We start from the raw sequence: 27,362 nt of genomic DNA, 5'->3' as shown, positions 1-27,362 counted from the left end.
TCCATTGTTGACTGTGGAAGAGGTGAAAATGAAGGGATATACATATGCAAACAGTGGAACTGGCAGGACTACTCGTGCCTGACTGGGTAGTCCATGTCTCGGAGGCATAGAGGAAGGGGGTGACTGCTGCCTGATAGACCTTGCATTCTAAATCCATCTTGATCTTCAAGAACTCTTTTTCATACAACTAAATCTTGCACCAAAAACCCACACGGAAGAAGGGAAGATTTGATATTGAATCCTTGGACATTAAATGGAGCAGATAAAAGAGATGGGCAGTAGTTACCATATTATTGCCTATTTTACCATGATAATAGAAAAAGATTTAAGGATTACCGAGACTAAAGAGATTGAAGTAAAGCTTATTTTAAGTGTTATCTACTTGGGTGGATAAAGCAAACAACAATACTGGATAAAGCAAACAACAATACTGAGAGAACTGGAGTTTAAAATACAGGAAAATATATTCTGATGAAACAGAAAGAACAAATTAAACAGTCATGAGACATGGATGAAAAAAAACGACTCGGGGGAACAATTGTGGGCAAGAATTTCCTTTCAGAACATAGGAGAGCATGATAAGAGAATACCAAGGGATCAGAAGTTAAGTCACAAAAACAATTAGAAAGGTGAAACGGAAGGATGGGATTAAGTTGTCAAGGAACAAAACAAAATGATAAAGGAAAATTACAGACGCATCGGTAAAATTTGCGATGCTTGGATGAGAATCCTTTCAGAATTAAAGGACGTTCCTTTAGGAAGGAGATAAGGAGGAATTTATTTAGTCAGAGGGTGGTGAATCTGTGGAACTCTGCCACAGAGGGCTGTGGAGGCCAAGTCAGTGGATATTTTTAAGGCGGAGATAGACAAATTCTTGATTGGAACGGGTGTCCGAGGAAAATAGGATTAGGTAGCAGAGATCAGCCATGATTGAATGGCGGAGTAGACTCGATGGGCCGAATGGCCTAATTCTACTTCTATAACTTGTGAAGCGGTGTTGCAGGGAGGAGTGGAAGAAAGGTTTTGTTTCAATTATTGCAAAACCGATGCTGCACTCAACTTCACCGGCAATATGTCAAATTAATGTTAAAACAGCACATCTTTCAGCATTTTTGAATAACTTTTATGGAGACGGGACCCTTGTGGATTTTGACATCTCAGTCAGCTGCCGGTCCCTCAACACCATTGTGTTTGGTGGTGTTTATCCAGGTTTCATAACAGAGATAAGGTGCTGCAGTGTGGACTCAGGACAGCACGGCTGAGTCACCTTCCAACACTCTCATCGCAATGATCTCCTGGAGTCAGAGGAACACTATCTCTTTGTGTATTGAAGCTCACAAGGCCATGAGAATGCAAACGATCTAATTTTATTAACTGGCTACCCTATCGATGCCTTTCATAACTTTATATACTTCTGTTTGGTCTGCTCTTATCCTCCAATTCTCCAGAGAAAATGGTCCCTTACAATCAGTCTGCAGAAGGGTCCTGACCCGAAACGTCATCTATCCATGTTCTCCAGAGATGCTGTCTGACCCGCTGAGTTACTCCAGCACTTTGTGTCCTTCCAAGTTTATCCAACCTCTCCTCATAGCTTATACACTCTAGTTTAGGTTTATTATTGTCACATGTGCTGAGGTACTGAAGAACTGGGGCAGCACAGTGGTGCAGCGGTAGAGTTGCTGCATTGCAGCGCCAGAGACCCGGGTTCAATCCTGACTACGGCTGCTGTCTGCATGGAGTTTGCACGTTCTCTCCGTGACCATGTGGGTTTTCTCCGAGATCTTTGGTTTCCTCCCACACTCCAAAGACGTGCAGGTTTGTAGGTTAATTGGATTGGTTTAAGTGTAAAATTGACCCTAGTGTGTGTAGGATAGTGTGAGTGTGCGGGGATTGCTGGTTGGTGCTGGCTCGGTGGGCCGAAGGGCCTGTTTCCGCGCTGCATCTCTAAAACTAGATCGTATTACAGGGTGTGGATATGTGAACTAGGTTTCAACAGCAGTGTGGAAGCTGCAATGTTAAGGTTGCTAAGGCAGCTTGTTAATTCTTGGTTTATTTAATTAATTGAGTTGAAGTTTCCCAGACGGCAGAATGCTTGTCTCCGGTTGCTAGCCTAGTAACCTCGAGTTGTTGCCCATATCAAGACTGTTTAATTGTTCTATGTACCAGCAACAGAACAACGAGCAGCTACTTTCTGTATCTTAACAGGCCCATTAGTGCCACAACACATGGATAACTATGTAATAAGGAATTATAAAACAAATTAATAACAATAATACCAGGTAACCACCATAGTGTAAAACCAAAGTGCGTAGGGCTATCAAAGATTCAGTCCATAGAAGATCACAGTTGCTGAGGTCAGTGTTGTGCAGTGTTCAAGTGCCTGATGGTTGTTGGGAAGAACCTGGAGGTCTTGGTTTTCAGGCTCCTGTACCTTCTTCCCGATGGTAGCAGTGAGATGAGAACGTGGCCAGGGTGGTGTGGGTCTCTGATGATGCTGGCTGCCTTTTTGAGGCGGTGCCTCCTGTAGATCCATTTGATGGTGGGGAGGTCAGTACCCGTGATGGACCAGGCAGTGTCCACCACTCTCTGTAGATCCCTTCATTCCTGGGAGTTTGCGTTATCGAATAAGAACATGATTCAACCAGTTGTCATTCTCTTTACCACAGAACTGTGGAAATTTGATAGAATATTTTATCGACAATCTCAGAATTCAGAAGTCTGAAGAAGGGTCTCGACTCGAAACGTCTCCCATTCCTTCTCTCCAGAGATGCTGCCTGTCCCGCTGAGTTACTCCAGCACTTTGTGTCTACTAGCCAGCATTTCTTCAGTTATGGATTGTTTGCACTGAAATCCTTGGGGTCAGACCTGACCTTGAGGTGAAGGCGTCATGACCAGGAACCTTATCATCACATCTTTAGTTTAGTTTTTATGTTAGTTTTAATTTAGTATAGTTTATTATTGTCACATGTTCTGAGGTACAGTAAAAAAAAATGTTTGTGTGCTATTCAGACAAAGAAAAGACTATACATGATTACAAGCAAGCCATCCACAGTGCAGATAAAGAGTATAATGTTTAGCTCAAGATGAAGTCTGAATAAAAATAGTTTGCAGGTCTCCAATGAGGTAGATGTGAGGTCAGAACCACACCCACCTGATGAGAGAACGTGGTTCAGTTGCGTGTCAACAGCTGGGAAGAACCTGTCCCTGAATCTGGAGGTGTGTGTTTCCAAACTGCTGCACCTCTTGCCCCATGGATGTGGGGAAGAGGGGGTGACTGGGGCGAGACTGGTCCTCGATTATGCTGGTTCTCCACTGTAAGATAAGGCATCGGAGTGAGGGGAGTATCAGGTGTGAGTCAGCAGGAGGCAGGTAAAGGGGGCTTGCTTCATCCTACACCAGCAGTGGTGGGACTGAGCCTCTGGGTGACACCAGCACCTTCCCAAGGAAAGTACCTTGGACAGAGCAGCACGACTTTGCAATTGATCGCTCTCCCCCTGGTTTCTTGCACGGGCACGTCTCAGTCTTTTGGCTCGTGACGGCACATGTGTTAATCACCAGCAGTTTAAATAATTCCTCGTTTAAGTCGTGCTCAAAGTGAAGTGAATAGCTTACAGACTTCTTCAGACGACTGACCTCCCCATTACACGTCTGAGCGGCATTGATAATTAAGAAAGCACAGAGATTACACAGACACTCGGAGGTGAAATGCGTTCTGGCAAATTACCAGTTTGCAAAAGGTCACATATATATGAACACAAAGCAATGAGTACATTTTTGTTCATTCAACGAACTGGGTTTGGTTTATCATATCATATATATACAGCGCGGAAACAGGCCTTTTCGGCCCACCAAGTCCGTGCCGCCCAGCGATCCCCGCACATTAACACTATCCTACACCCACTAGGGACAATTTTTTACATTTACCCAGTCAATTAACCTACATACCTGTACGTCTTTGGAGTGTGGGAGGAAACCGAAGATCTCGGAGAAAACCCACGCAGGTCACGGGGAGAACGTACAAACTCCTTACAGTGCAGCACCCATAGTCAGGATCGAACCTGAGTCTCCGGCGCTGCATTCGCTGTAAAGCAGCAACTCTACCACTGCGCCACCGTGCCGCCCTGATACTGATTCCACCTGCTTTCTGTTGTTGCACCTGATCTGCGTTGCAGTCCCCATAAGACTGGTTAGGTTGCATCCTGGCTGAGTGGGTCACGCAATGTTGTAGGTTTAAAGCTGCAGTTATCCCTCTCTCAAGCCTTGCCTAAGTAACTGAAAGGCCACTGTTTATAACACTGTTCCTTATCGGACGTGGTCTTTGGTGAGGGCTAGTACTTGTTATCTCGTTCTAGTTTCCCACAATTATTCATTTATAGCTGGTGGGTGTTGTTGGCAGGACCGGTAATGCGAAACCGGATCTGAGATGGTGATGAAAATCTGCCGTCTTGCAGCAATGCAGTTATTATCTACAAGACCCTTGCAGAAAAAGGGGTGGCACGGTGGCGCAGCGGTAGAGTTGCTGCCTTGCAGTCCCAGAGACCCGGGTTCCATCCTGAGTATCGGTGCTTGTCGGTACGGAGTCTGTACGTTCTTCCCGTGACCGCGTCAGTTTTCCCTGGGTGCTCCGGTTTTCACCCACATTTCAAAGACATCCAGGTTTTTAGGTTAATTGGCTTTGGTTGTAAATTGTCCCTGGTGTGTGGGGTAGTGCTAGTGTGCGGGGATCGCTGGTCGGTGTGGACTCGGTGGGCCAAAGGGCATGTTCCCGTGCTCTAAACTAAACTAATCTAAGATTAGGTAAAGGGGCAGGAAACATGTTCCCAATGTTGGGGGACTCCAGAACCAGGGCCCACAGTGTAGAACGGAGACGAGGAAAAACTTTTTCAGTCAGAGAGTTGTAAATCTGTGGAATTCTCTGCCTCAGAAGGCAGTGGAGGCCAATTCTCTGGATGCTTTCAAGAGAGAGCTAGATAGAGCTCTTAAGGATAGCGGAGTCAGGGGGTATGGGGAGAAGGCAGGAACGGGGTACTGATCGAGAATGATCAGCCATGATCACATTGAATGGCGGTGCTGGCTCGAAGGGCTGAATGGCCTACTCCTGCAGCTATTGTCTATTGTCTAACATAGTAGAAGCAGGAGTAGAGAAAAGAATATAAAATGAAGAGTGGCATAGATAGGGTAGACGGTCAGAATCTTTTTCCCAGAGTGGAAATGTGAAAGACTAGTGGGCATGGCTTTAAGGTGAGTGGAGGGAAATTTAAAGGAGATGTGCGGGACAAGTTTTTTGCACAGAGAGTGATGGGTGCCTGGAACATGTTGCTGGAGGTGGTGGTGGGGGCATATACAACGGTGGTGGAGGAGGCTTTTAGATAGGCACATGGATATGCAAGGAATGGAAGGAAATGGACCATGTGCAGGCAGGGGAGATGAGTTTATCTTGTCCTCATGTTCAGCATGGATATTGTGGGCTGAAGGCTCTGTTCCTGTTTTGTGTTCTCTGGGTAGACTATTATGTACCAATAGGTAGACACAAAATGCTGAGGTAACTCAGCGGGTCAGGCAGCATCTTGGGAGAGAAGGAATGGGTGACGTTTCGGGTCGAGACCCTTCTTCAGACTGATGTCAGGGGAGGGGCAGTCCCGCCCCGAAACGTCACCCATTCCTTCTCTCCTGAGATGCTGCCTGACCTGCTGAGTTACTCCAGCATTTTGTGTCTCCCTTTGATCTTAACCAGCATCTGCAGTTTTTTTCCTACGCATCGTGTCCCAATACCCTGACTAGCTCTCAACGTCAGCCTTATTATTGCCTGTGCTCCATATTCTTTGCATTCCTATTAATTTCTCCTTTAAATGTAACAAATGATTGAGCATCCACAGAGCTTCATAGGAAAGAATTCTGAAAGGTCATCTCCCATTTGAAGAAAATAATTTCTCTCTATTTCAGACCTGAATAATATAGCCCTAACTTTGAGAGAATTAAGACCTTGTATTGACAAAGTGGACCCGTTGGGCCCAAACCTCTCCTGCATTGGTGCAGCACCCTGTCCTCCCCTCTCTCCTCAACTCTCCCTTCTCCCCCCTTCCCTCCCTCCACCCCTCCCCTCCCCTCCTTTTAAACTTTAAAATGTGAATAACTTAAAAAATATAAGACCGATTTCAATAAAACTACTTGCATTATCAGTAAAGTGACAATGGTGAGTAAGGTGGGCATAAAATTGTCTCGCACCGTTTTGGCTGAAGTTCAGTCACAAACAAGATAACAAACGAGAGTTTTAGTATATAGATGAATGCACAGTCTTGTATCCAAAGTATGTGTATCAAGAAGCAGGGGTCATAGGCTTAAGGTCATAAGTGATAGGAGCAGAATTAGACCATTCGGCCCATCAAGTCTACTACGCCATTCAATCACGGCTGATCTATCTCTCCCCCCTAACCCCATTCTCCTGCCTTCTCCCCATCACCCCTGACACCCGTCCTAATCAAGAATCTTTCTATCTCTGCCTTAAAAATATCTGCTGATATGATAGGACGTGAGAGGGAAAAGACAATAGGAACCCGAGGGGCAACTTTTTCACACAGAGGGTATATGGAACAAGCTGCCAGAAGTGGTAGTTGAGGCACGTACGATAACAATAAAAAGACATTTGGATGAGTACATGGATAGGAAAGGTTGAGAGAGAAATGGGTCAAATGGATCTAGCTTAGATGGGGCATCTTGGTTAGCATGGACGTGTGGGGCAGAAGGGCCTGTATCCATGCTATCTGACTCGATGGCCCCTTGTTCTGGACTTCTGGGCCAGGGTAACTTCATTGCCAGGTGATCCTTGTTGAGCTTCTGATGAGTTCATATATTTCAATTTCACCTGTCGTTCTTCTGAATGGGAGACTATAGAAACCCAAACTACTCAACCTCTCCTTGTATGACAGTTCCACCGTCCCACAAACAAGCCAAGTGGATCCATCAGTTCAAAGCCAACCACAGCAGCTGAGTAATTTAAAATTCCGATCATTAAGTGGATGTGGAATAAAAGGCTGGCTTCAACTACTGCCATGAAATTATTGACCTTTGGTTAAAACCCAGCATCTGGAATTTTGCCCGGCATTCTCTCTTCCAAGTACAAAAATGTCCTTTATGTCGGCAATAGTCGTGCTTCATGGATGGAAATCTGTCGTCCGCCTGAAGGCGTGCAGCGTAGGTCTACTAGGTTAATTCCCGGAATGGCGGGTCTGTCATATGTTGAAAGACTGGAGCGACTAGGCTTGTATACACTGGAATTTAGAAGAATGAGAGGAGATCTTATCGAATCGTATAAGATTATTAAGGGCTTGGACACGTTAGAGGCAGGAAACATGTTCCCAATGTTGGGGGAGTCCAGAACAAGGGGCCACAGTTTAAGAATAAGGGGTAGGCCATTTAGAACTGAGATGAGGAAAAACTTTTTCAGTCAGAGAGTTGTGAATCTGTGGAATTCTCTGCCTCAGAAGGCAGCGGAGGCCAATTCTCTGAATGCATTCTAGATAGAGCTCTTAAGGATAGCGGAGTCAGGGGGTATGGGGAGAAGGCAGGAACGGGGTACTGATTGAGAATGATCAGCCATGATCACATTGAATGGCGGTGCTGGCTCGAAGGGCCGAATGGCCTCCTCCTGCACCTATTGTCTATTGACTCCAGACTCACTTGTGGTTAACTCCTGATAGCCCAGAGGGAAATCTGTTGGGGCGGGCAGTTGGACCTTCCGAGCTAAGGGCAGGAGTGGACCCTCAACCGTAACATCACCGTTGCCTCACAGCGCCAGAGACACGTGTTCGATCCTGACCTCGAGTGCTGTCTGTGTGGATTTTGCATGTTCTCCCTGCGACTGCATGGGTTTCCTGCAGGTGCTCCGGTTTCTTCCCACATCCCAAGGACGTGCGGGTCTGTAGGATAGTTGGTCCTCTGTAAATTGCCCCCAATGTGTTGGGGAGTGGATGTGAAAGAGAGGATAACATTGAACTCATGTGAACGGGTGATCAATAATCAGCCTGGACTCGGTGGGACAAAGGGCCTGTTTCCCTGCTGTATCTCTAAATGTACCTGAACTAAACCACTTGGCTCGGCTTCATTCACATAAACCTTGACTTCCTTGACTTCCTCTGATGTTTACCGTCAGTGGCTCATCCTCCACATTTATGCAGGGTGGAGAATTCCAAAGAATCACAACACCCTGTGAGAAAAGACTTCCTCCTCCTCTGTGTCTGCAGTGCCAGCCTTGCCTGTGACCTCCAAGTCCCAGAAACAAATAAAGAGCAAAATAATCCACAAGACGTGTTCAGTGATTAAAAAGGTTTTGTTTAGTTTCATTTTAAAGTTTAGAGATATAGTGTGGAAACATGCCCTTCGGCCCACCGAGTCCGCACCGACCAGCGATCCCCGCACACTAACACTATCCTACACACACTAGGGACAATTTGGGATTTTAACCAGCCAATTAGGTTACGAACGTGTACGTCTTTTAATGAAGTCGAGCCCATGTCAGATCAGTGGTTTAGTTCAGGTAAATTTAGAGATGCAACAAGAAAACAGGCCCTTCGTCCCACTGAGTCCCGGCTGACCATTGATCACCCGTTCACACGAGCTCTATGTTATCCCACTTTCACATCCATTCCCAACACACTAGAGGCAATTTACAGAGGGCCAACCAACCAACAAACCTGCACGTCATTGGGACGTGGAAGGAAACCGGAGCTCCCTGAGAAAACCCACGCAGGTCACGGGGAGAACGTACAAACTCCGTACAGACAGCACCCGAGATCAGGATGGAACCCGGGTCTCTGGCGCTGTATCATAACATAACATAACATAACAACACTTTATTGTCACTCGGCACAACACCGAGCGAAATTTCAGCAGTCACACAAAATACAGCAAAAAGAAAAGAACACAGGACACCCGACCCCAACACAAACATCCATCACAGTGACTCCAAACACCCCCTCACTGTGATGGAGGCAACAAAAACTTCCCCTCTCTTCCCCCCGCACCCACGGACAGGCAGCTCGACCCCTACCAAGGCAAACGACACGCACAGCCCCCGCAAGGGGATGGAAGGCCCCCCGGCCGAGCCGCCCCGGGCACCGAAACGTCCCGCGGCCGCACCGGGCGATGTTAAGTCCAACGGCCGAGCCGCACCGGGCACTGAAACGTCCCGCGGCCGAACAGCGCTGACGATGTTAAGTCCAGCGGCCAAGCCGCACCGGGCACTGAAACGTCCCGCGGCCACACCGGGCGATGTTAAGTCCAGCGGCCAAGCCGCACCGGGCATTGAAACGTCCCGCGGCCGAGCCGCACCGGGCACTGAAACGTCCCGCGGCCACACCGGGCACTGAAACGTCCCGCGGCCACACCGGGCGATGTTAAGTCCAGCGGCCAAGCCGCACCGGGCACTGAAACGTCCCGCGGCCACACCGGGCGATGTTAAGTCCAGCGGCCGAGCCGCACCGGGCACTGAAACGTCCCGCGGCCGCACCGGGCGATGTTAAGTCCAGCGGCCGAGCCGCACCGGGCACTGAAACGTCCCGCGGCCGAGCTGCGCCGGCAATGTTAAGGCCCGCAGCCGAGCCGCACCGGGCACTGAAACGTCCCGCAGCCGAGCTGCGCCGGCAATGTTAAGGCCCGCAGCCGAGCCGCACCGGGCACTGAAACGTCCCGCAGCTGAGCTGCGCCGGCAATGTTAAGGCCCGCAGCCGAGCCGCACCGGGCACTGAAACGTCCCGCAGCCGAGCTGCGCCGGCAATGTTAAGGCCCGCAGCCGAGCCGCACCGGGCACTGAAACGTCCCGCAGCCGAGCTGCGCCGGCAATGTTAAGGCCCGCAGCCGAGCCGCGCCCCGGGGAAGAGACCTAATAAAATAAAGGTTTCCCCCCGCCCCACCCCCCCACCCCACCCCACACCCCCACCACACACCCCCACCACACATACACAGCCAAAAACAGAAACAAAAACCATCCCAACACCGACACAAACAAAAAAAAAGAAAAAAAGACAACAGACTGCCAGAGAGCCGCAGCCGTTAGGCGCAGCCAACTCCTATGGCAGCAACTCTACCGCTGCGCCACCGTGCTGACCACGCGTACCAAAGTAATTGACAATATTTCCTCCTGCACAGCGGATATCTGAACCACAAGCAGACATGTTAGTCTTGAACTCTTGGCCCACACAGCCTGTCTGAAAAAGGGTTCCGCCCTGAAACGTTGTCTGATCATTCCTGCTGAGTTCTTCCAACACTTTGTGTTTTGCTCAAGATTCCAGCATCTGTAGTTTCTGTGTCTTCGCACAGCCTGAAGTTTTGTTCAACATCTGAAACGCCTTCAGTGAAGCTACATCAGGGAAGAGAATAGGACTGAGATGAGGAAAACCTTTTTCACCCAGAGAGTTGTGAATCTGTGGAATTTGCTGCCGCAGAAGGCAGTGGAGGCCAATTCACTGGATGTTTTCAAGAGAGAGTTAGATTTAGCTCTTAGGGCTAATGGAATCAAGGGATATGGGGAGATTAGCCATGATCATGGATATGGATGATTAGCCATGATCATATTGAATGGCAGTGCTGGCTCGAAGGGCCGAATGGCCAGTCCTGCACCTAGTTTCTATGTTTACTATGTTTCTATAGATGCATTGTTATTGATGTTTGAGTAACTCTAGACTGACTTCACTTCCTAATTGTTCTCAGGTTCAGTTTCATAAGCTGCACCACTTACGTTTGGCACAGACCCGGGCACAGTATTATGGAGGATCGCTACCTAACGTCAACCAGATTGGCAACAACTCAAACGACTTTCAGGTACGTGTTGAAGGGCAAGGTTCCAGTTTCTTGTTGTTTCCTCTCTGCCCTCCAGATTTGCCTGCCTTCTCACCTCTCTCACTTAACCATCAATGAGAGAGCTGCCTCATCCTCTCAACAGTCAATAGAGGTTTATTTGTCAAGTCTGCAACTGCACAGTGAAATTCTTTTTGTTGTTGTTTAGTTTAGAGATACAGCGCGGAAACAGGCCCTTCGGTCCACCGAGTCCGCCCCCCCCCCCCCCCCCCCCCCCCCAGCGATCCCCACACATTAACACAAGCCTACACACACCAGGGACAATTTGCACTTATGCCAAGCCAATTAACTCACAAACCAGTGCGTCTTTGTAATGTGGGAGGAAACCGAAGATCTTGGAGCAAGTCAGTCTCAGTCTACCCCCAACAGAAGGGGGAGGAGTTGTACAGTTTGATAGCCACAGGGAAGAAGGATCTCCTGTGGCGTCCTGTAATCCCCTGTAAATCTCTCCAGCAATGTCAGATGTACTTGCAACTGACTATTGGCAGCATAGTGTGCGTCTGTTTTTTCCCTTCACTTTGGTATTCTGCAGCAGAGCCACAACTGTTCCTGATGAGCCAGTTTGTTTTATGGCTGACTATTGAACTTGTAGATCAAAGCAGTCCAAATTTGAACTGATGTGCTGGGAACTTTGAGAGGGTTCAGCCTGTCTGATGGGAAATGTAGAACTGCTGCACTGCAGATTCCTTTGGTGTTGAGGGCGCTTTACTCTGAATCTTATTTTGTGCTGTCCCTTGCCCAGGAAGGGCGGCACAGTGGCGCAGCGGTAGAGTTACTGCCTCGCAGCGCCAGAGACCCAGGTTCGATCCTGACTAAAGGTGCTGTCTGTACGGAGTTTGTACGTTCTCCCTGTGACCTGCGTGGATTTTCTCCTGAACCTCAGGTTCCCTCCCACACTCCAAAGTTGCACAGGTTTGCAGGTTAACTGGTTTGGTATCATTGTAAATTGTCCCTGGTGTGTGTAGGGTAGTGTTAGTGTGCGGGGTGATTGCTGGTTGGCACGGACTCGGTGGGCCGAAGGGCCTGTTTCTGCGCTGTATCTCTAAAACGAAAAACAACTCTTAACATGAGTTTCGCCACCATGCCGCCCTTTATTCTGAATATGCATATGGAATCTTTTAGGATATCTGCTAGTGATATTTAATGGCCCGTTTTTGCCCTGCACATGTTCTCCTTATGTGTTCTCCTGCATCCCTTACACTCCTCAAGGGACTTGCTTAATCCCAGCTGTCTGTAACTGACCCAAATCCCCTTCCTTTTCCAGACAGTCCCACAGTATTCCTCTTCAGCTACGCTTATCTGATCCTGCCAGCCCTGTTGTTCACTCCAACTGGAACGTGTTGACCTTGAACACCCTATCTCACTTTTAAAAGCTTCCCAGAGATCCCTTTACCTGCAAAAATGTCTCTTCCCAATCAACTTCTCAGACCTAACATAGACACAAAATGCTGGAGTAACTCAGCGGGACAGGCAGCATCTCTGGAGAGAAGGAATCGGGGTCAGGACCTTTCAGACTTCTGAAGAAGTCTCTCGACCCAAAACGTCACTTATTCCTTCTCTCCAGAGATGCTGCCTGTCCCGCTGAGTTACTCCAGCATTTTGTGTCTATCTTCGGTGTAAACCAGCATCTGCAGTTCCTTCCTACAAACTTCTCAGACTTCCTATCTTCTGCCATCAAAATCAGCCTTCCCTCAATGAAGGAGTTTAACTTGAGAACCAGTCCTTTCTGTTTCCATGACTGTCTTGAAATTAAGAGAATTATGGTCATTGGTATTGAACCATCGAACACTTACCCAGACTCCAGATAGACAAAAGGTGCTGGAGTAACTCGGCGGGTCAGGCAGCATCTCTGGAGAAAAAAGTTGATAACTTTTCATCACCAAAACTTCACCCATGCTTCTTCTCCAGAGATGCTGCCTGACCTGCTGACATACTCCAGCACTTGTGCCTCTTTGGTATCCACAGTTCTTTGTTTCTATTTACCCAGACTCATTTCCTGATCGATAATGTTCATTCATAGAGCCATCTGTGCATTGCGTCAGAAGGATGAGAGGGGATCTTATTGAAACATATAGGATTATTAAGGGGTTAGAGGCAGGAAACATGTTCCCGATGTTGGGGGAGTCCAGAACCAGGGGCCACAGTTTAAGAAAAAGAAGGGGTAGGCCATTTAGAACGGAGATGAGGAAAAACCTTTTTCAGTCAGAGAGTTGTGAATCTGGGGAATTCTCTGCCGCAGAAGGCAGTGGAGACCAATTCTCTGCAAGCTTTCAAGAGAGAGTTAGATAGAGCTCTTAAAGATAGGAATATGGGGAGAAGGCAGAACGGGGTACTGATTGTGGATGATCAGCCATGATCACTGTGAATGGTGGTGCTGGCTCGAAGGGCTGATTGGCCTACTCCTGCACCTATTGTCTATTGTCTATAACATTTCCCTGGACACACTTAACTAAGTGTCTCATGTAATCCCTGCTCACTAAGGTCGTCCCAGTCAATTTCTGGGACGTTAAAATCGCCTACTCTTTCATTCCTACTCCCCTCTGTAATGTAGTACGACTGCAATGAATCGCTGAGCGAATGTTTTAATCTTCTTATTTATAAGAATATCCAACTCATTTTAAGATTGTAATCAAATCTTATGGATCAAATGTCAATTTTGAACGCCTTAAACATGTTTCTGAGTGTTTAGATCATGGGATTAGATTACGATGCGACCAAACATCAAACGGTCTGCCCTGCCCTATTTTATTAAACAGTCCACATTTGTGACTGAAACGCGCTTCAGGAGTTAACATTTCAGTGAAATGCTTATCCTTTACTTAAATTTTAGTAACATGAATAGCTTCCACTTATTTTGGATAATTTACCATTTCCCTGGAAATCGTCTATTGTATTTGCAGTAATTATTGATGTGAGAGAGAAATTGTTGGAGGTACTCAGCAGGTCAGGCAGCATCTGAGGGGGGAATGGGCAGGAGAGGTTTTGAGAAGAGTTCTCCGAGATTTGCTGGACTTTACAGTTTTCAGACTCCTGTACCTTCTTCCCGATGGCAGGAGTGTAATGAGAGCGTGGGCAGGGTGGTGTGTGTCACTGGTGATATGGGCTGTCTTTTTGAGATAGGCGGCACGGTAGCGCAGCGGTAGAGTTGCTGCTTTACAGCGAATGCAGCGCCGGAGACTCAGGTTCGATCCTGACTACGGGTGCTGCACTGTAAGGAGTTTGTACGTTCTCCCCATGACCTGCGTGGGTTTTCTCCGAGATCTTCGGTTTCCTCCCACACTCCAAAGACGTACAGGTATGTAGGTTAATTGGCTGGGTAAATGTAAAAATTGTCCCTAGTGGGTGTAGGATAGTGTTAATGTACGGGGATCGCTGGGCGGCACGGACTTGGAGGGCCGAAAAGGCCTGTTTCCGGCTGCATATATATGATGATGATGATGATGATATCCTTTCGATGGTGTGGAGGTCAATACCTGAGATAGACTGGGCAGTGTTCACCATTTTTTTTTGTAGTCTGGAGAATCTTTCTCTTCCCTCTCTCATTCTTTCCAGAGATGCTGCCTGGCCCGCTGAGTTACTCCAGCATTTTGTGTCTATCTTCAGTCAATAAGCTCTCTACTTCATATTCTATACATAAATTCTGGTATTAAAATAACCCTCTGAGCCTCACTGACCCTGAAGGTGTGAGATTCCAGAACCCACTGCCGTACCACTGTCACCATGCAGGAGTGGTGCAGACAGGTCCAGAGCAATATTAGACGTGTTTACTGACATTCTGATTCACTCGGTGTGAGTTAGTTAACACTTCAGACTGAGGAAGTGCCAGGCGAGATGCTGGTGGGACAGAGGTTTGTGCGCTTGTGTTGTGACAACATTAATCAACGAAACCATGGTGGTTCGGGCAGTGAAAGAATGTAGCTGGGTTGAATTGTACTGAATTGTGCAGGAAACATGTTCCCGATGTTGGGGGAGTCCAGAACCAGGGGTCACAGGTTAAGAATAAGGGGTAGGCCTTTTAGGACTGAGATGAGGAAAAGCGTTTTCACCCAGAGCGTTGTGAATCTGTGGAATTCTTTGCTACAGAAGGCAGTGGAGGCCAATTCACTGGATGTTTTCAAGAGAGTTAGACATAGCTCTTAGGGCTAACGGAATCAAGGGATATGGGGAGAAAGCAGGAACTGGAACTGATTTTGGATGATTGGCCACGATCATATTGAATGGCAGTGTTGGCTCAAAGGGCCGAATGGCCTACTCCTGCACCTATTGTCTATGTTTCTATGTTTATTAATTACATGCTGTAATCAGCGGTCTCAGGTTCCAGCTTAGCTGGGGAGAGAGAGAAGACAGGTTGGTTTGGGTGCCGCAGTGTGCTGGTGAATAGTTGCATTGTCAGAAACCTCAGGGACTGTTTACTGCTCTCATTGATGGAAGGGGTGCACTTGGACCAAGGGAGTGGTTGATCTGAACTTGCCCAGATACTCACTGCTAGCATGATACCAACCATTCCTCCATCTTTACTCCCCTCACCCCCCCCTCTAATCTCACCCGTCATCCCCTGACCCACTCTAACCTCACCCCCTGGTCTCCTCACACTCCTTAACCCCCCCCCTCACCTAACCTCATCTTTCAGGTATATCTTTTACCCAAAGTAGGGAAATAAAGAACCAGAGGACATAGGCTTAAGGTGAGAGGGGAAAGATTTAATATTAACTTGAGGGGCAACCTTTTCACACAGAGGGTGGTGGGTATATGGGACGAGCTGCCAGAGGAGGTGGTTGCGGCAGGTGCAATAACTACATTTAAAAGACATCTGGACAAGTACATGGATAGGAAAGGTTTAGAGGGACATAGGCCAAACGTAGGCAGGTGGGACTAGAATAGATGGGGACCTTGATCAGCGTGGACGAGTTGGGTCGATGGGCCTGTTTCCGTGCTGTACGACTCTATAACTACCTTCCCATCTGGTAAATTCCTTTGGAAGTGATGACTTAGCTTGGAAGGTGCACTGATGGTCATGTTTTTGAGCGATTTATCAAACAGTGGATAATGATAATTAGGCTGGGATTGGTGGAACGTAAATGGAGGACCGCATTGCTCAGAGTGGGTGGGGGGGGGGGGTTTAGAGTGAGTCAGGATGAGGGTGAGATTAGAGGGCGTGAGGGAGGTAAGGGAGAATGGACAGGGGAAGAGGGGAGTAAGGGAGAGTGGACAGGGGGAAGAGGGGAGTAAGGGAGAGTGGACAGGGGGGAGAGGGGAGTAAGGGAGAGTGGACAGGGGGGAGAGGGGAGTAAGGGAGAGTGGACAGGGGGGTAAGGGAGAGTGGACAGGGGGGTAAGGGAGAGTGGACAGGGGAGAGGGGAGTAAGGGAGAGTGGACAGGGGGAGAGGGGAGTAAGGGAGAGTGGACAGGGGGGTAAGGGAGAGTGGACAGGGGGGTAAGGGAGAGTGGACAGGGGAGAGGGGAGTAAGGGAGAGTGGACAGGGGGAGAGGGGAGTAAGGGAGAGTGGACAGGGGGGTAAGGGAGAGTGGACAGGGGGAGAGGGGAGTAAGGGAGAGTGGACAGGGGGGTAAGGGAGAGTGGACAGGGGGGTAAGGGAGAGTGGACAGGGGGGTAAGGGAGAGTGGACAGGGGGAGAGGGGAGTAAGGGAGAGTGGACAGGGGGGTAAGGGAGAGTGGACAGGGGGAGAGGGGAGTAAGGGAGAGTGGGCAGGGGGAAGAGGGGAGTAAGGGAGAGTGGACAGGGGGGTAAGGGAGAGTGGACAGGGGGAGAGGGGAGTAAGGGAGAGTGGACAGGGGAGTAAGGGAGAGTGGACAGGGGGAAGAGGGGAGTAAGGGAGAGTGGACAGGGGGAGAGGGGAGTAAGGGAGAGTGGACAGGGGGAAGAGGGGAGTAAGGGAGAATGGACAGGGGGAGAGGGGAGTAAGGGAGAGTGGACAGGGGAGTAAGGGAGAGTGGACAGGGGGAAGAGGGGAGTAAGGGAGAGTGGACAGGGGGGTAAGGGAGAGTGGACAGGGGGAGAGGGGAGTAAGGGAGAGTGGACAGGGGAGTAAGGGAGAGTGGACAGGGGGAAGAGGGGAGTAAGGGAGAGTGGACAGGGGGAGAGGGGAGTAAGGGAGAGTGGACAGGGGGAAGAGGGGAGTAAGGGAGAATGGACAGGGGGAGAGGGGAGTAAGGGAGAGTGGACAGGAGGAGAGGGGAGTAAGGGAGAGTGGACAGGGGGAAGAGGGGAGTAAGGGAGAATGGACAGGGGGAGAGGGGAGTAAGGGAGAGTGGACAGGGGGAGAGGGGAGTAAGGGAGAGTGGACAGGGGGTGAGGGGAGTAAGGGAGAGTGGACAGGGGGAGAGAGGAGTAAGGGAGAGTGGACAGGGGGAGAGGGGAGTAAGGGAGAGTGGACAGGGGGTGAGGGGAGTAAGGGAGAGTGGACAGGGGGAGAGAGGAGTAAGGGAGAGTGGACAGGGGGTGAGGGGAGTAAGGGAGAGTGGACAGGGGGTGAGGTTAGAGGGGAGTGGAGACGTTGGCACGGTTGACGTCACGCTAGCAGTTGGAGATACAATGATGACGATGATCAGAATCCTGATGCAGGATTTCGAACTGAAATATCCACAGTTGCTTTCCACCCACAGAAGCTGCCCAACCTGCTCGGTTCCTCCAACACATTGTTAGTTGTTAATAAACCAGTAACTCTGGTTGTCTGGTTGTGTGTGTGTGTGTGTGTGTGTGTGTGGAGTCCTTTCAGTTCACAGTGTTGGTGTTCCTAGGTTGATAGGCTTGACGTTAGGCTGACGAAAGCAGGCCCATAATCCTCCCTCAGCCAGTCACACAAGGAGTCCATTCCAAATGGCCCGATGCAGGGAAAATGTTCCCCATGTTGGGGGAGTCCAGAACCAGGGGTCACAGTTTAAGAATAAGGGGTAGGCCATTTAGGACTGAGATGAGGAAACACTTTTTCACCCAGAGAGTTGTGAATCTGTGGAATTCTCTGCCACAGAAGGCAGTGGAGGCCAATTCACTGGATGTTTTCAAGAGAGAGTTGGATATAGCAGCTAACGGAATAAAGGGATATGGGGAGAAAGCAGAATCGGGGGTACTGATTCTGGATGATCAGCCATGATCATATTGAATGGTGGTGCTGGCTCGAAGGGCCTAATGGCCTAATCCTGCACCTACTTTCCGTGTTTCTAATGGTGGGGGCCAGAGAGCCAGAGACACAATGGGAATATTCCTGTGTCTTCTTTTCGTTTAGTTTAGAGATACAGCATGGAAACAGGCCGTTCGGCCCACCAAGTCTGCATCAACCACGGGACAATTTACAGAGGCCAATTAAACTACAAACCTACACATCTTTGGAAAGTGGGAGAAAACCTGGTGCACCTGGAGAAAACCCTCGCTGTCACAGTAGCAGAGTGCAACCTCCGTACAGACAGCATCGGTAGTCAGGATGGAACCTGGGTCTCGGGCACGGTGAGGCAGCAACTCTACCGCTGCATCACTGCGGCCTCCTTGTCTTCTGTTGTCAATAGTGTCCACAAAGAAATGCATTTGGGTCTGGACTGCATGGAGAGAGAGAATGAGAAAGGAGGCGAGAAGGTGGTGTGTGGTGAGCATTGTCTAGGTTCAGGAATGTCCAGGTTCTGGAACAGCTTGTTCCCTACAGCCATTAGGCTATTAAACACTACAACCTCAAATAAACTCTGAACTGCACAGATATTATTGTTATTATTGCACATGTGTGCGGGTGTGTGTGTGTATATATATATGTACACACCCGCACACATAAGTGCAATAATAACAATAATATTGTATATATATATATATATATATATATGTGTGTGTGTGTGTGTGTGTGTATTTGTGAGTGTATATCTATATACACACTGGTATTTATTCACACAATGCTGGAGTAACTCAGCGGGACAGGCAGCATCTCAGGAGAGAAGGAATGGGCGACGTTTCGGGTCGAGACCCTTCTTCAGACTGAGCAGAACTTTTTTCTTTCGTTTATTAAATTGAATTGAATAAATTTTATTAGCCAAGCATGTAAACACACAAGGTATTTGCCTTGGTGCTTTGCGCGCAAGTAACAACACGACCTACAGTAAACAATGAAGAATAAAATATTATAATTTGCACAGGTGAAGAATGAAATAAAATGAAGAATGTAGATGCCACCAGCATCTACAAGGACTCTACACACCCATGCCACCATCTGTTTGAACCGCTTCCAGCTGGCAGACGTCACAAAGCCTTCTATGCCCGCACCCCCAGACTAAGAAACAGCTTTACCCCGAGAGCTATAGCTGCTCTGAACCGGTCCTGCTGAGAGCCGGCCATGATCTGTCTCTGCCCCCAGGGTCATCTGGCACAATTGACTCCTACATGATCCTTTTTTTTGCACTTTACCTTGTTCCCCCCTTTTTTTCCCCTTCCCCTGTTGTTTTCATTTTTGCCGTGATTTATTTATATATTTGATAGCATCGATATGGAAGCGGCATTCAAAAATCTTGTTGCACTTGTACAATGACAATAAAAGATATTGCATTGTATTGTATTGTAAAATACCAGAGCAAAAGGAGGCAACATGCTTCTGGTTGTTGAGTAGAGCTACTGCTGGTGGAGGCCATTTGACCCTTCGAGCCAGCACCGCCATTCAATGTGATCATGGCTGATCATTCTCAATCAGTACCCCGTTCCTGCCTTCTCCCCATACCCCCTGACTCCGTTATCCTTAAGAGCTCTATCTTGCTCTCTCTTGAATGCATTCAGAGAATTGGCCTCCACTGCCTTCTGAGGCAGAGAATTCCACAGATTCACAACTCTCTGACTGAAAAAGTTTTTCCTCATCTCTGTTCTAAATGACCTGCCCCTTATTCTTAAACTGTGGCCCCTGGTTCTGGACTCCCCCAACATTGGGAACATGTTTCCTGCCTCTAACGTGTCCAACCCCTTAATAATCTTATACGTTTTGATAAGATCTCCTCTCATCCTTCTAAATTCCAGTGTATACAAGCCTAGTTTACATATTGTGTTGTGCTGCTGCAAGTAAGAATGTCATTGTTCTATCTGGGACACATGACAATAAAACACTTGACTCTTGAAAGGGGACTGTGGCAGGCAGGTTGTGACAAACACTGCTGGCCTTGGCAAGCCGGGGACCCTGCCGTGTCATCCCTATCTGTGTTTACTGTCCTCCCCTGTCTGCTCATTCGTCCTGCTCAAGGTCTTTATGTTTATGCTCTGGAGATATCCCCTCCCCCTCCCCGCGTCACGTCACTCTTTCAGGGTATGAAGTTAATTATCAAAATATCTGCAGGCATCTGCTGCTGCCATTTCAAAACTCCAGTCTCTGCCCTTAAAGGTGCCGGAGGCAGAGGGCTTGATCCCCCCGTTACTGAGGCAGAGTTTACTCAGGCATGCAGTCAGTCTTCTAGGCTAATGGAGTCATTCATGGAGTCATTGGAGTCGATCATTGGAGTCAACCTTCTAGAGTAGTAGAGTCATTAAGTCAGTCTTCAAGGCTCATTGGAGTCAGTCATTGGAGCCATTCTTTGGAGCCATTCATTGGAGTCAATCATTGGAGTCAGTCATTGGAGTCAATCATTGGAGTCAGTCATTGGAGCCATTCTTTGGAGCCATTCTTTGGAGCCATTCATTGGAGTCAATCATTGGAGTCAGTCATTGGAGTCAGTCATTGGAGTCAGCCATAGGAGTCCGTCACTGGAGCCGGTCATTGGAGCCATTCATTGGAGCCAGTCATTGGAGTCAGCCTTCTGGAGTCATGGAGTCATTGGATAGACACAAAAAGCCTGGAGTAACTCAGCGGGACAAAAGAACTCAGACTGAAGAAGGGTCTCGACTCGAAACGTCACCCATTCCTTCTCTCCAGAGATGCTGCCTGTCCCGCTGAGTTACTCCAGGCTTTTTGTGTCTATCTTTGATTTAAACCAGCATCTGCAGTTCCTTCCTACAGATGGAGTCATTGGAGTCTAGGACTAGAGTCATGAAGTCATGGACTGTGTGGTTGACTTGGATCCAGTTGTAGTCAGCTGGAGAAACGTTTGTATTTGCTACCTATCTGCTCCTGGCCAAGGGAGAACATCACAGTGAATGGGGAAGTGACGTTTCAGGTTGGGACTCTACTCCAGATTTGGGGTTGTCACCTGTCCACATATCATGCTGTGGACCTGGTGAAAATGGAAAATAAGCTGATTGTTATTGTCCTGCCAACTCATTTGGTGACACCTGATCACAGGCATTCCCTCAGTTCTATCTGTCTCTGCTCAGCCTTCTCCACTGCTTGAAACTAACTCGGGTGTGATGAAGCTCTTGGACAAAGTCTTGACTCCATTTCTCTTTCCACCGATGTTTCTGACCTGCTGAGAATTTCCAGCAACTCCTAATTTTTGAATCACAATTTTAATCAATACTTGTAACGTCAGATAATTTTTCATTACCAATTTTAATCATGTTCATTAGTGATGGGAGCAGAATTAGGCCATTGGGCTCATCAAGTCTACTCTGCCATTCAATCATGGCCGACCTCCCTGTCATCAGGCAACAGAGCCATCCTACCACAAACAGAGAATAGTACTGAACTACTATCTACCTCATAGGTGACCCTCGGGCTATCTTTGATCGGACTTTACCGGCTTTATCTTGCACCAAACGTTATTCCCTTATCATGTATCTGTACACTCTGAACGGCTCGATTGTAATCAAGTATTGTCTTTCCGCTGACTGGTTAGCATGCAACAACAGATTTTCACTGTACCTCGGTACACGTGACTGTAAATTAAACTGAACTAAACTCAATCCAGGTACGTGACTTGGGGTAAAATTATGTCTGATTAAGTACCGGTGGAGCACTTTACTGTGCTGAAGGTGCCATGTAAATGCAGATGGCTGAATCCATGTGTGGACAAGGGGTACATGAGTGGAGCTAGTCCAACTGCACCCTCAGGTGCCATTGCGTGCGTGTGCAGGTGTGGAGCACATGAGTTGTCACCTGTCTGTATTGCACAGGCCTGGGCCTGGTGAAGAGTGATACTGCTGTGCAGATTGGTGGTGGCTCTTTGATCAGGCAGGGCAGAATGATGGAAGACGGGTTTAGCTTAGTTTAGTTTAAAGAGACAGCGCGGAAACAGGCCCTTCGGCCCACCGACTCATACATTAACACTATTCTACACATACTAGGAACAATTTTACATTTATACCAAACCAATTCACCTACAAATTTGTACGTCTTTGGAGTGTGGGAGGAAACCGAACAAAACCCACGCAGGTCACGGGGAGAAGGTACAAACTCCGTACAGATAGTGCCTGCAGTCCGGGTCAGGATCAAATCCAGGTGTCCAGCGCTGTAAGGTAGTAGATCCACCGCTGTGCCACCGTGCCGGTGTTTAAAACTATATTTCTCTCTCGTTGCCACAGACACTGTTGCATCCGACGCTGGACTCTATGCGGGGAACGAGGCACCATGGTTTGGTGGAGAGGGTGCAGCGAGACCGAAATCACCAGATGTCTCCTCATCGCCGCCAGTCCCCGATGGATAAGCACGGACGACAAATATCCTTGACTCTGCCCCTGTGTATTCCCACACTCCCACTCCACCGAGAGCCCGAGTAATTAAACACTTGGATCCTGAAGGTCTGTAATGTTCGATTGATGAAGCCGGACACTTTGTTGAGGTCAGAGATGGAGGACTGTGTGCAGTTCTGGTCGCACCATTACAGAAAGGATGTGGAGGCTTTGGAGAGGGTGCGAAGGAAGTTTACCAGAATGCTGCCTGGCTTGGAGGGTGGTAGAGATGGAAAGATTCATTTACAATACAATACACAATACAATACAATATATCTTTATTGTCATTGTACAGGGGTACAACGAGATTGGGAATGCGACTTCCATTCGATGCAATAAATTCATTAGCTAATTGACAGAAATTTAGACAGCCCAGAGAAACAAAATTAGAAACAGTTAAAACAGTATAAAGTGCAAATAGGTCTGTGTGATGTGACCATCCAAAGGTATTTATTCACAAAATGCTGGAGTAACTCAGCGGGTCAGGCAGCATCTCAGGAGAGAAGGAATGGGTGATGTTTCGGGTTGAGACCCTTCTTTAGACTGAAAACCATCTGAAGGAGACAGTTCATGGGGAGGGGGGAAGAGGGGGGCACTCAGCAGGACCGGTTCAGAGCAGCTATGGCCCTGGGGATGAAGCTGTTCCTGAGTCTGGAGGTGCAGGCGTAGAAGGCCTTGTAACGTCTGCCAAATGGTAGAAGTTCGAACAGACTATTGCAAGGGTGTGTGGAGTCTTTATGGATGCTGGTGGCTTTCCTGAGGCATCGTGTGTTGTAGATGCCCTCCAAGGCTGGAAGCTGTGTCCCGATAATCTTCTGTATGAGATTGAAAAGGATGAAACGATGGATATTGAGGGCAGTTTAGAGGAGTCTTGGGGTCCATGATCACAGTTTCCTGAAAGTGTCACGCAAGTAAAGCCGGTGTAAGGATCATTGCGTATAAAAGTCATAAAGTCATGTTGCAGCTTTATAAAACTTTGGGTTCAGCCACATCTTCGATATTGCTTGCAGTTCCGGTCGCCCGATCACAGGAAGGATGTGGAGGCTTTGGAGAAGGTGTAGAAGAAATTTACCAGAATAGACACAAAAAGCCGGAGTAACTCATCGGGTCAGGCAGCATCTCTGGAGAAAAAAATAGGTGACGTTTCGGGTCAAAACCCTTGTTCAGATTGAAGAAGGGCCTTGACCCGAAACGTCACCTATTCCTTCTCTCCAGAGATGCTGCCTGTCCCGTTGAATTACTCCAGCATTTTGTGTCCATCTTCAGTGGAAATGAGCATCTGCAATTCCTTGCTACACAAGTTCACCAGAATGCTGCCTGGATTGCAGCATATTACTATAAGGAAAAGTTGGACTTCAATTGTATTTTCTGGAACATTGGAGGTTGAGAGGAGACCTGATAGAAGTACATAATATTCTGAGAGATATAGATGGTGTAGCCAGAACATTTTCCCCAGGGGTGGACTTCCAAGGGCAGAGTTTTAAGCTGAGAGTGGCAATGTTTAAACGAGATTTCTAAGGCAATAATTTCCATGTATATGTATGTATAACTTTTTTCTATTTATATTGTTTACAAAATACTATCTTGACATATTCTGTTGTGCTGCCGCAAGTAAGAATTTCTTAGTTCTGTTTGGGACATGGTACAATAAAACACTCTTGACTCTTGAAGATATTTTAGCAGAGAGCGTTGGGTGCTTGGATCGCACTACTAGAGGAGGTGTTAGAACCTGATACGTTGGCAACATTGAAGAGGCATTTTGGGAAACAGATGAACAAGCAGGAAATCGATGGGCAGTGATCGCGTGCTGACAGATTGGATTAGTTGAGATTGACACGGTGACATGCGTGAGAATGGTGGGCCAAAGGGCCGGTTACCTTTGCTGGGTAACAGATTCAAGTTTATTTACGCTGTCTAAAAATAAGCTTAAACCTACCACCCAACTACCGGCAGTTCTGGCGACGCAAGGAACTGCAGATGCTGGGAATCTTGAGCAAAACGCAACGTGCTGGAGGAACTCAGCGGGTCAGCTAGCCTCTGTGGAGGGAACAGACACACAACATGTTGGGTTGGGAAGATAGACACAAAATGCAGGAGTAACTCAGCAGGACAGGCAGCATCTCTGGAGGGAAGGAATGGGTGACGTTTCAGGTCGAGATCCTTCGTCAGACTTTTGTGCCTATCTTCGATTTAAACCAGCATCTACAGTTCCTTCCTACACATTTAGGGTTGGGACCCTTCTTCAGACCGCCCTTGCAGCCATGTGATAATAAAGGCAGTTGTGAAACACAGGTGCGGGACGCATGGTTTGGTTACAGCAGTGTGAATGCCAGAGCTGGGGTAGCACGGTGGCGCAGCGGTAAAGTTGCTGCCTTAACAAAGACCCAGGTTCAATCCCGACTACGGGTTGCTGTCTGTACGTTCTCCCCGTCACCTGCGTGCGTTTTCTCCGAGATCTTCAGTTTCCTCCCACACTCCAAAGACGTACAAGTTTGTAGGTTAGATAGACACAAAATGCTGGAGTAACTCAGCAGGACATTTTGTGTCTATCCTCCAGAGATGCTGCCTGTCCCGCTGAGTTTCACCAGCACTTTGTGTTTTGCTCAGCTTTCCAGCATCTGCAGTCGTTTGCGTCTTTAGAAATGGTTTCTAGGACTCTAAGTACCTCATCAGGGGCATTTGCTGGGTTCATTGGCTCCACTCACAATGCTAGCAATTTGGCAGGAAGTTCTTGTTTATCACAGCTTCACAAACCAAAAACCACCCAAGATAAAATCTAATTCGGTGAAATTGCCCGTTTGACAGACTTTACTGTTTATCATTGAAGTCAGATCTTCCAGCCTTCCTTTCTACTCTATCCATCTGATTAGCATCCCAAGCAAGATTTTAAAAGCGTAGTTTTATATTTTAAGATCTGGATACCTCCTCTTCTCCCCTCTCCCATCAGGTATGAGGCACAGATGTGTGAAAACGCACACCTCCAGATTCAGGGACAGTTTCTTCCCAGCCGTTATCAGGCAACTGAACTGTCCTATTATCGACTAGAGAGCGGCCCTGACCTCCCATCTAGCTCATTGAATACCCTGAGGCTATCTTTAATCAGATTTTATTGGACTTTATCTTGCACTAAACGTTTTGTTTTGCACTAAACCTTTGTTTTGTAACTGCACATTGTGCACCACTTGATTGCAATCATGTATAGTAGTTCCGTTGACTGGTTAGCACGCAACAGAAAAGCTTTTCATTTTACTTCGACGGATAGGGGGAAAAGTGTCCCTGATGCAAACCCACGCTCCCAGAACAATTACAGACTGCACACCTTGTAGACTGATGCTCCCTCTGAAAAATGCCATCAAATATACTCAAGACTGGTCAGATTGGATCAGATGTAGAGCCTTGTTCGCCACACAGTGCCGGCAAACAGTTCCCAGGGAAAGTATTAAGCAGTTTAATTAAAGTTTCAGGAACAGGGGTAGATCCCTCTGCTCCCAAGTCTGCAAGGCAGGACTTCCTTCTCTCCCGAGATGCTGCCTGACCTGCTGAGTTACTCCAGCATTTTGTGAATAAGGCAGGACTTCTTTTTTGACTGCGGATAGTTTCTCTATTTTTTTCCTTAACACCACATAGTCACAGAATCAGACAGCACAGAAGCAGGCCCACAGTTTAAGAATAAGGGGTAGGCCATTTAGAACTGAGATGAGGAAAAACTTTTTCAGTCAGGGAGTTGTGAATCTGTGGAATTCTCTGCCTCAGAAGGCAGTGGAGGCCAATTCTCTGAATGCATTCAAGAGAGAGCTAGATAGAGCTCTTAAGGATAGTGGAGTCAGGGGGTATGGGGAGAAGGCAGGAACGGGGTACTGATTGAGAATGATCAGCCATGATCACATTGAATGGCGGTGCTGGCTCGAAGGGCCGAATGGCCTCCTCTTGCACCTATTGTCTATTGTCTATTGCCCAATGCCCATGCCTACCATCTACACTAGTCCCACCTTGAAGAGTTTAGCCCACATCCCTCTAAACCTTTCCTATCCATGTACATGTTCAAATGTCTTTTCAATATTATTATAGTACCTGCCTCAACTGTAGGAAAGAACTGCAGATGCTGGTTTAAATGGAAGATAGACACAAAATGTTGGAGTAAATCAGGGGGACAGGCAGCATCTCGGGAGAGAAGGAATGGGTGACATTGAATATATACATGCACTTCCTCCTTACATTCATCTCCCATCATGTCTTTTATTTCCCTTTTATTCCACCCTCTTTCCCCTCTCCTTCAGAAAGATGGTTGTGATAATGGAAGGGGAGTTAGTAGCTGGGTAATCTGTCAGGCCTTGGCAACAAGGAGCTGTTAAAATTCTCCCATCATGTACTTGTTATTTTCTGTTTACTTCTCACGAGCTGCTGAATAGACCTACTCACACATAGTTCGATTCTCTAATGTGATAGATTTTCTTAAACTGGGGTCAATATTTTGGTAACCAATTTGTAGTTTATGTGGCAATGGAAATGCTGACTGCTCTGTACCTGTTCAGTACATTAGTCATATTTTCCATTGAATAGAGTAGACGGCAGCTTACTCATCGAGCTGAATGTGTGTTGTCGTTGATTGTGAGCTGGTATGTTCAGCTTTTTCTTCAGAGATTCTTCAGTAGGGTCTGGTCCACCAGGGATGTGAGCTTGGGCCCCTGGCTGGAACCATGGGCTTCAGCACTGAGGAACCACTGGCACCAGTGCACTCTATTAGATATGTCATTAATCTGTAACCCGGCAGATAAGGTGGTGAAGGAGGCTTTTGGCACACTGGCCTTCATCAGTCAGGGAATTGAATGTAGAAGAAAAGACACAACATGCTGGAGTAACAGAGCAGCATCTCTGGAGAACATTCTTCAGAGGGTATCTGTGGATATCTGTGGATTCATTGCCACAGAGGGCTGT

At 47.7% G+C, this 27,362-nt stretch overlaps 1 protein-coding gene across 2 annotated transcripts in view; it reads left to right on the top strand.

Annotated features, from left to right (window-relative positions):
* Positions 1–27,362, top strand: part of crtc3 (CREB regulated transcription coactivator 3) — a 72,629-nt gene that overhangs the window by 12,462 nt on the left and 32,805 nt on the right. For both annotated transcript variants that reach the window (XM_078430073.1, XM_078430072.1), the window contains exons 2-3: positions 10,705–10,815; positions 22,281–22,415. In XM_078430073.1, the coding sequence (XP_078286199.1) occupies positions 10,705–10,815; positions 22,281–22,415 (246 nt within the window). The remainder of the gene's footprint in view (positions 1–10,704; positions 10,816–22,280; positions 22,416–27,362) is intronic.

The sequence above is a fragment of the Rhinoraja longicauda genome, chromosome 38 (assembly GCF_053455715.1).
Source record: "Rhinoraja longicauda isolate Sanriku21f chromosome 38, sRhiLon1.1, whole genome shotgun sequence".
NCBI lineage: Eukaryota > Metazoa > Chordata > Chondrichthyes > Rajiformes > Arhynchobatidae > Rhinoraja > Rhinoraja longicauda.
Note: the sequence above shows the minus strand (reverse complement) of the source record. Positions and strands in the feature narration are given on the sequence as shown.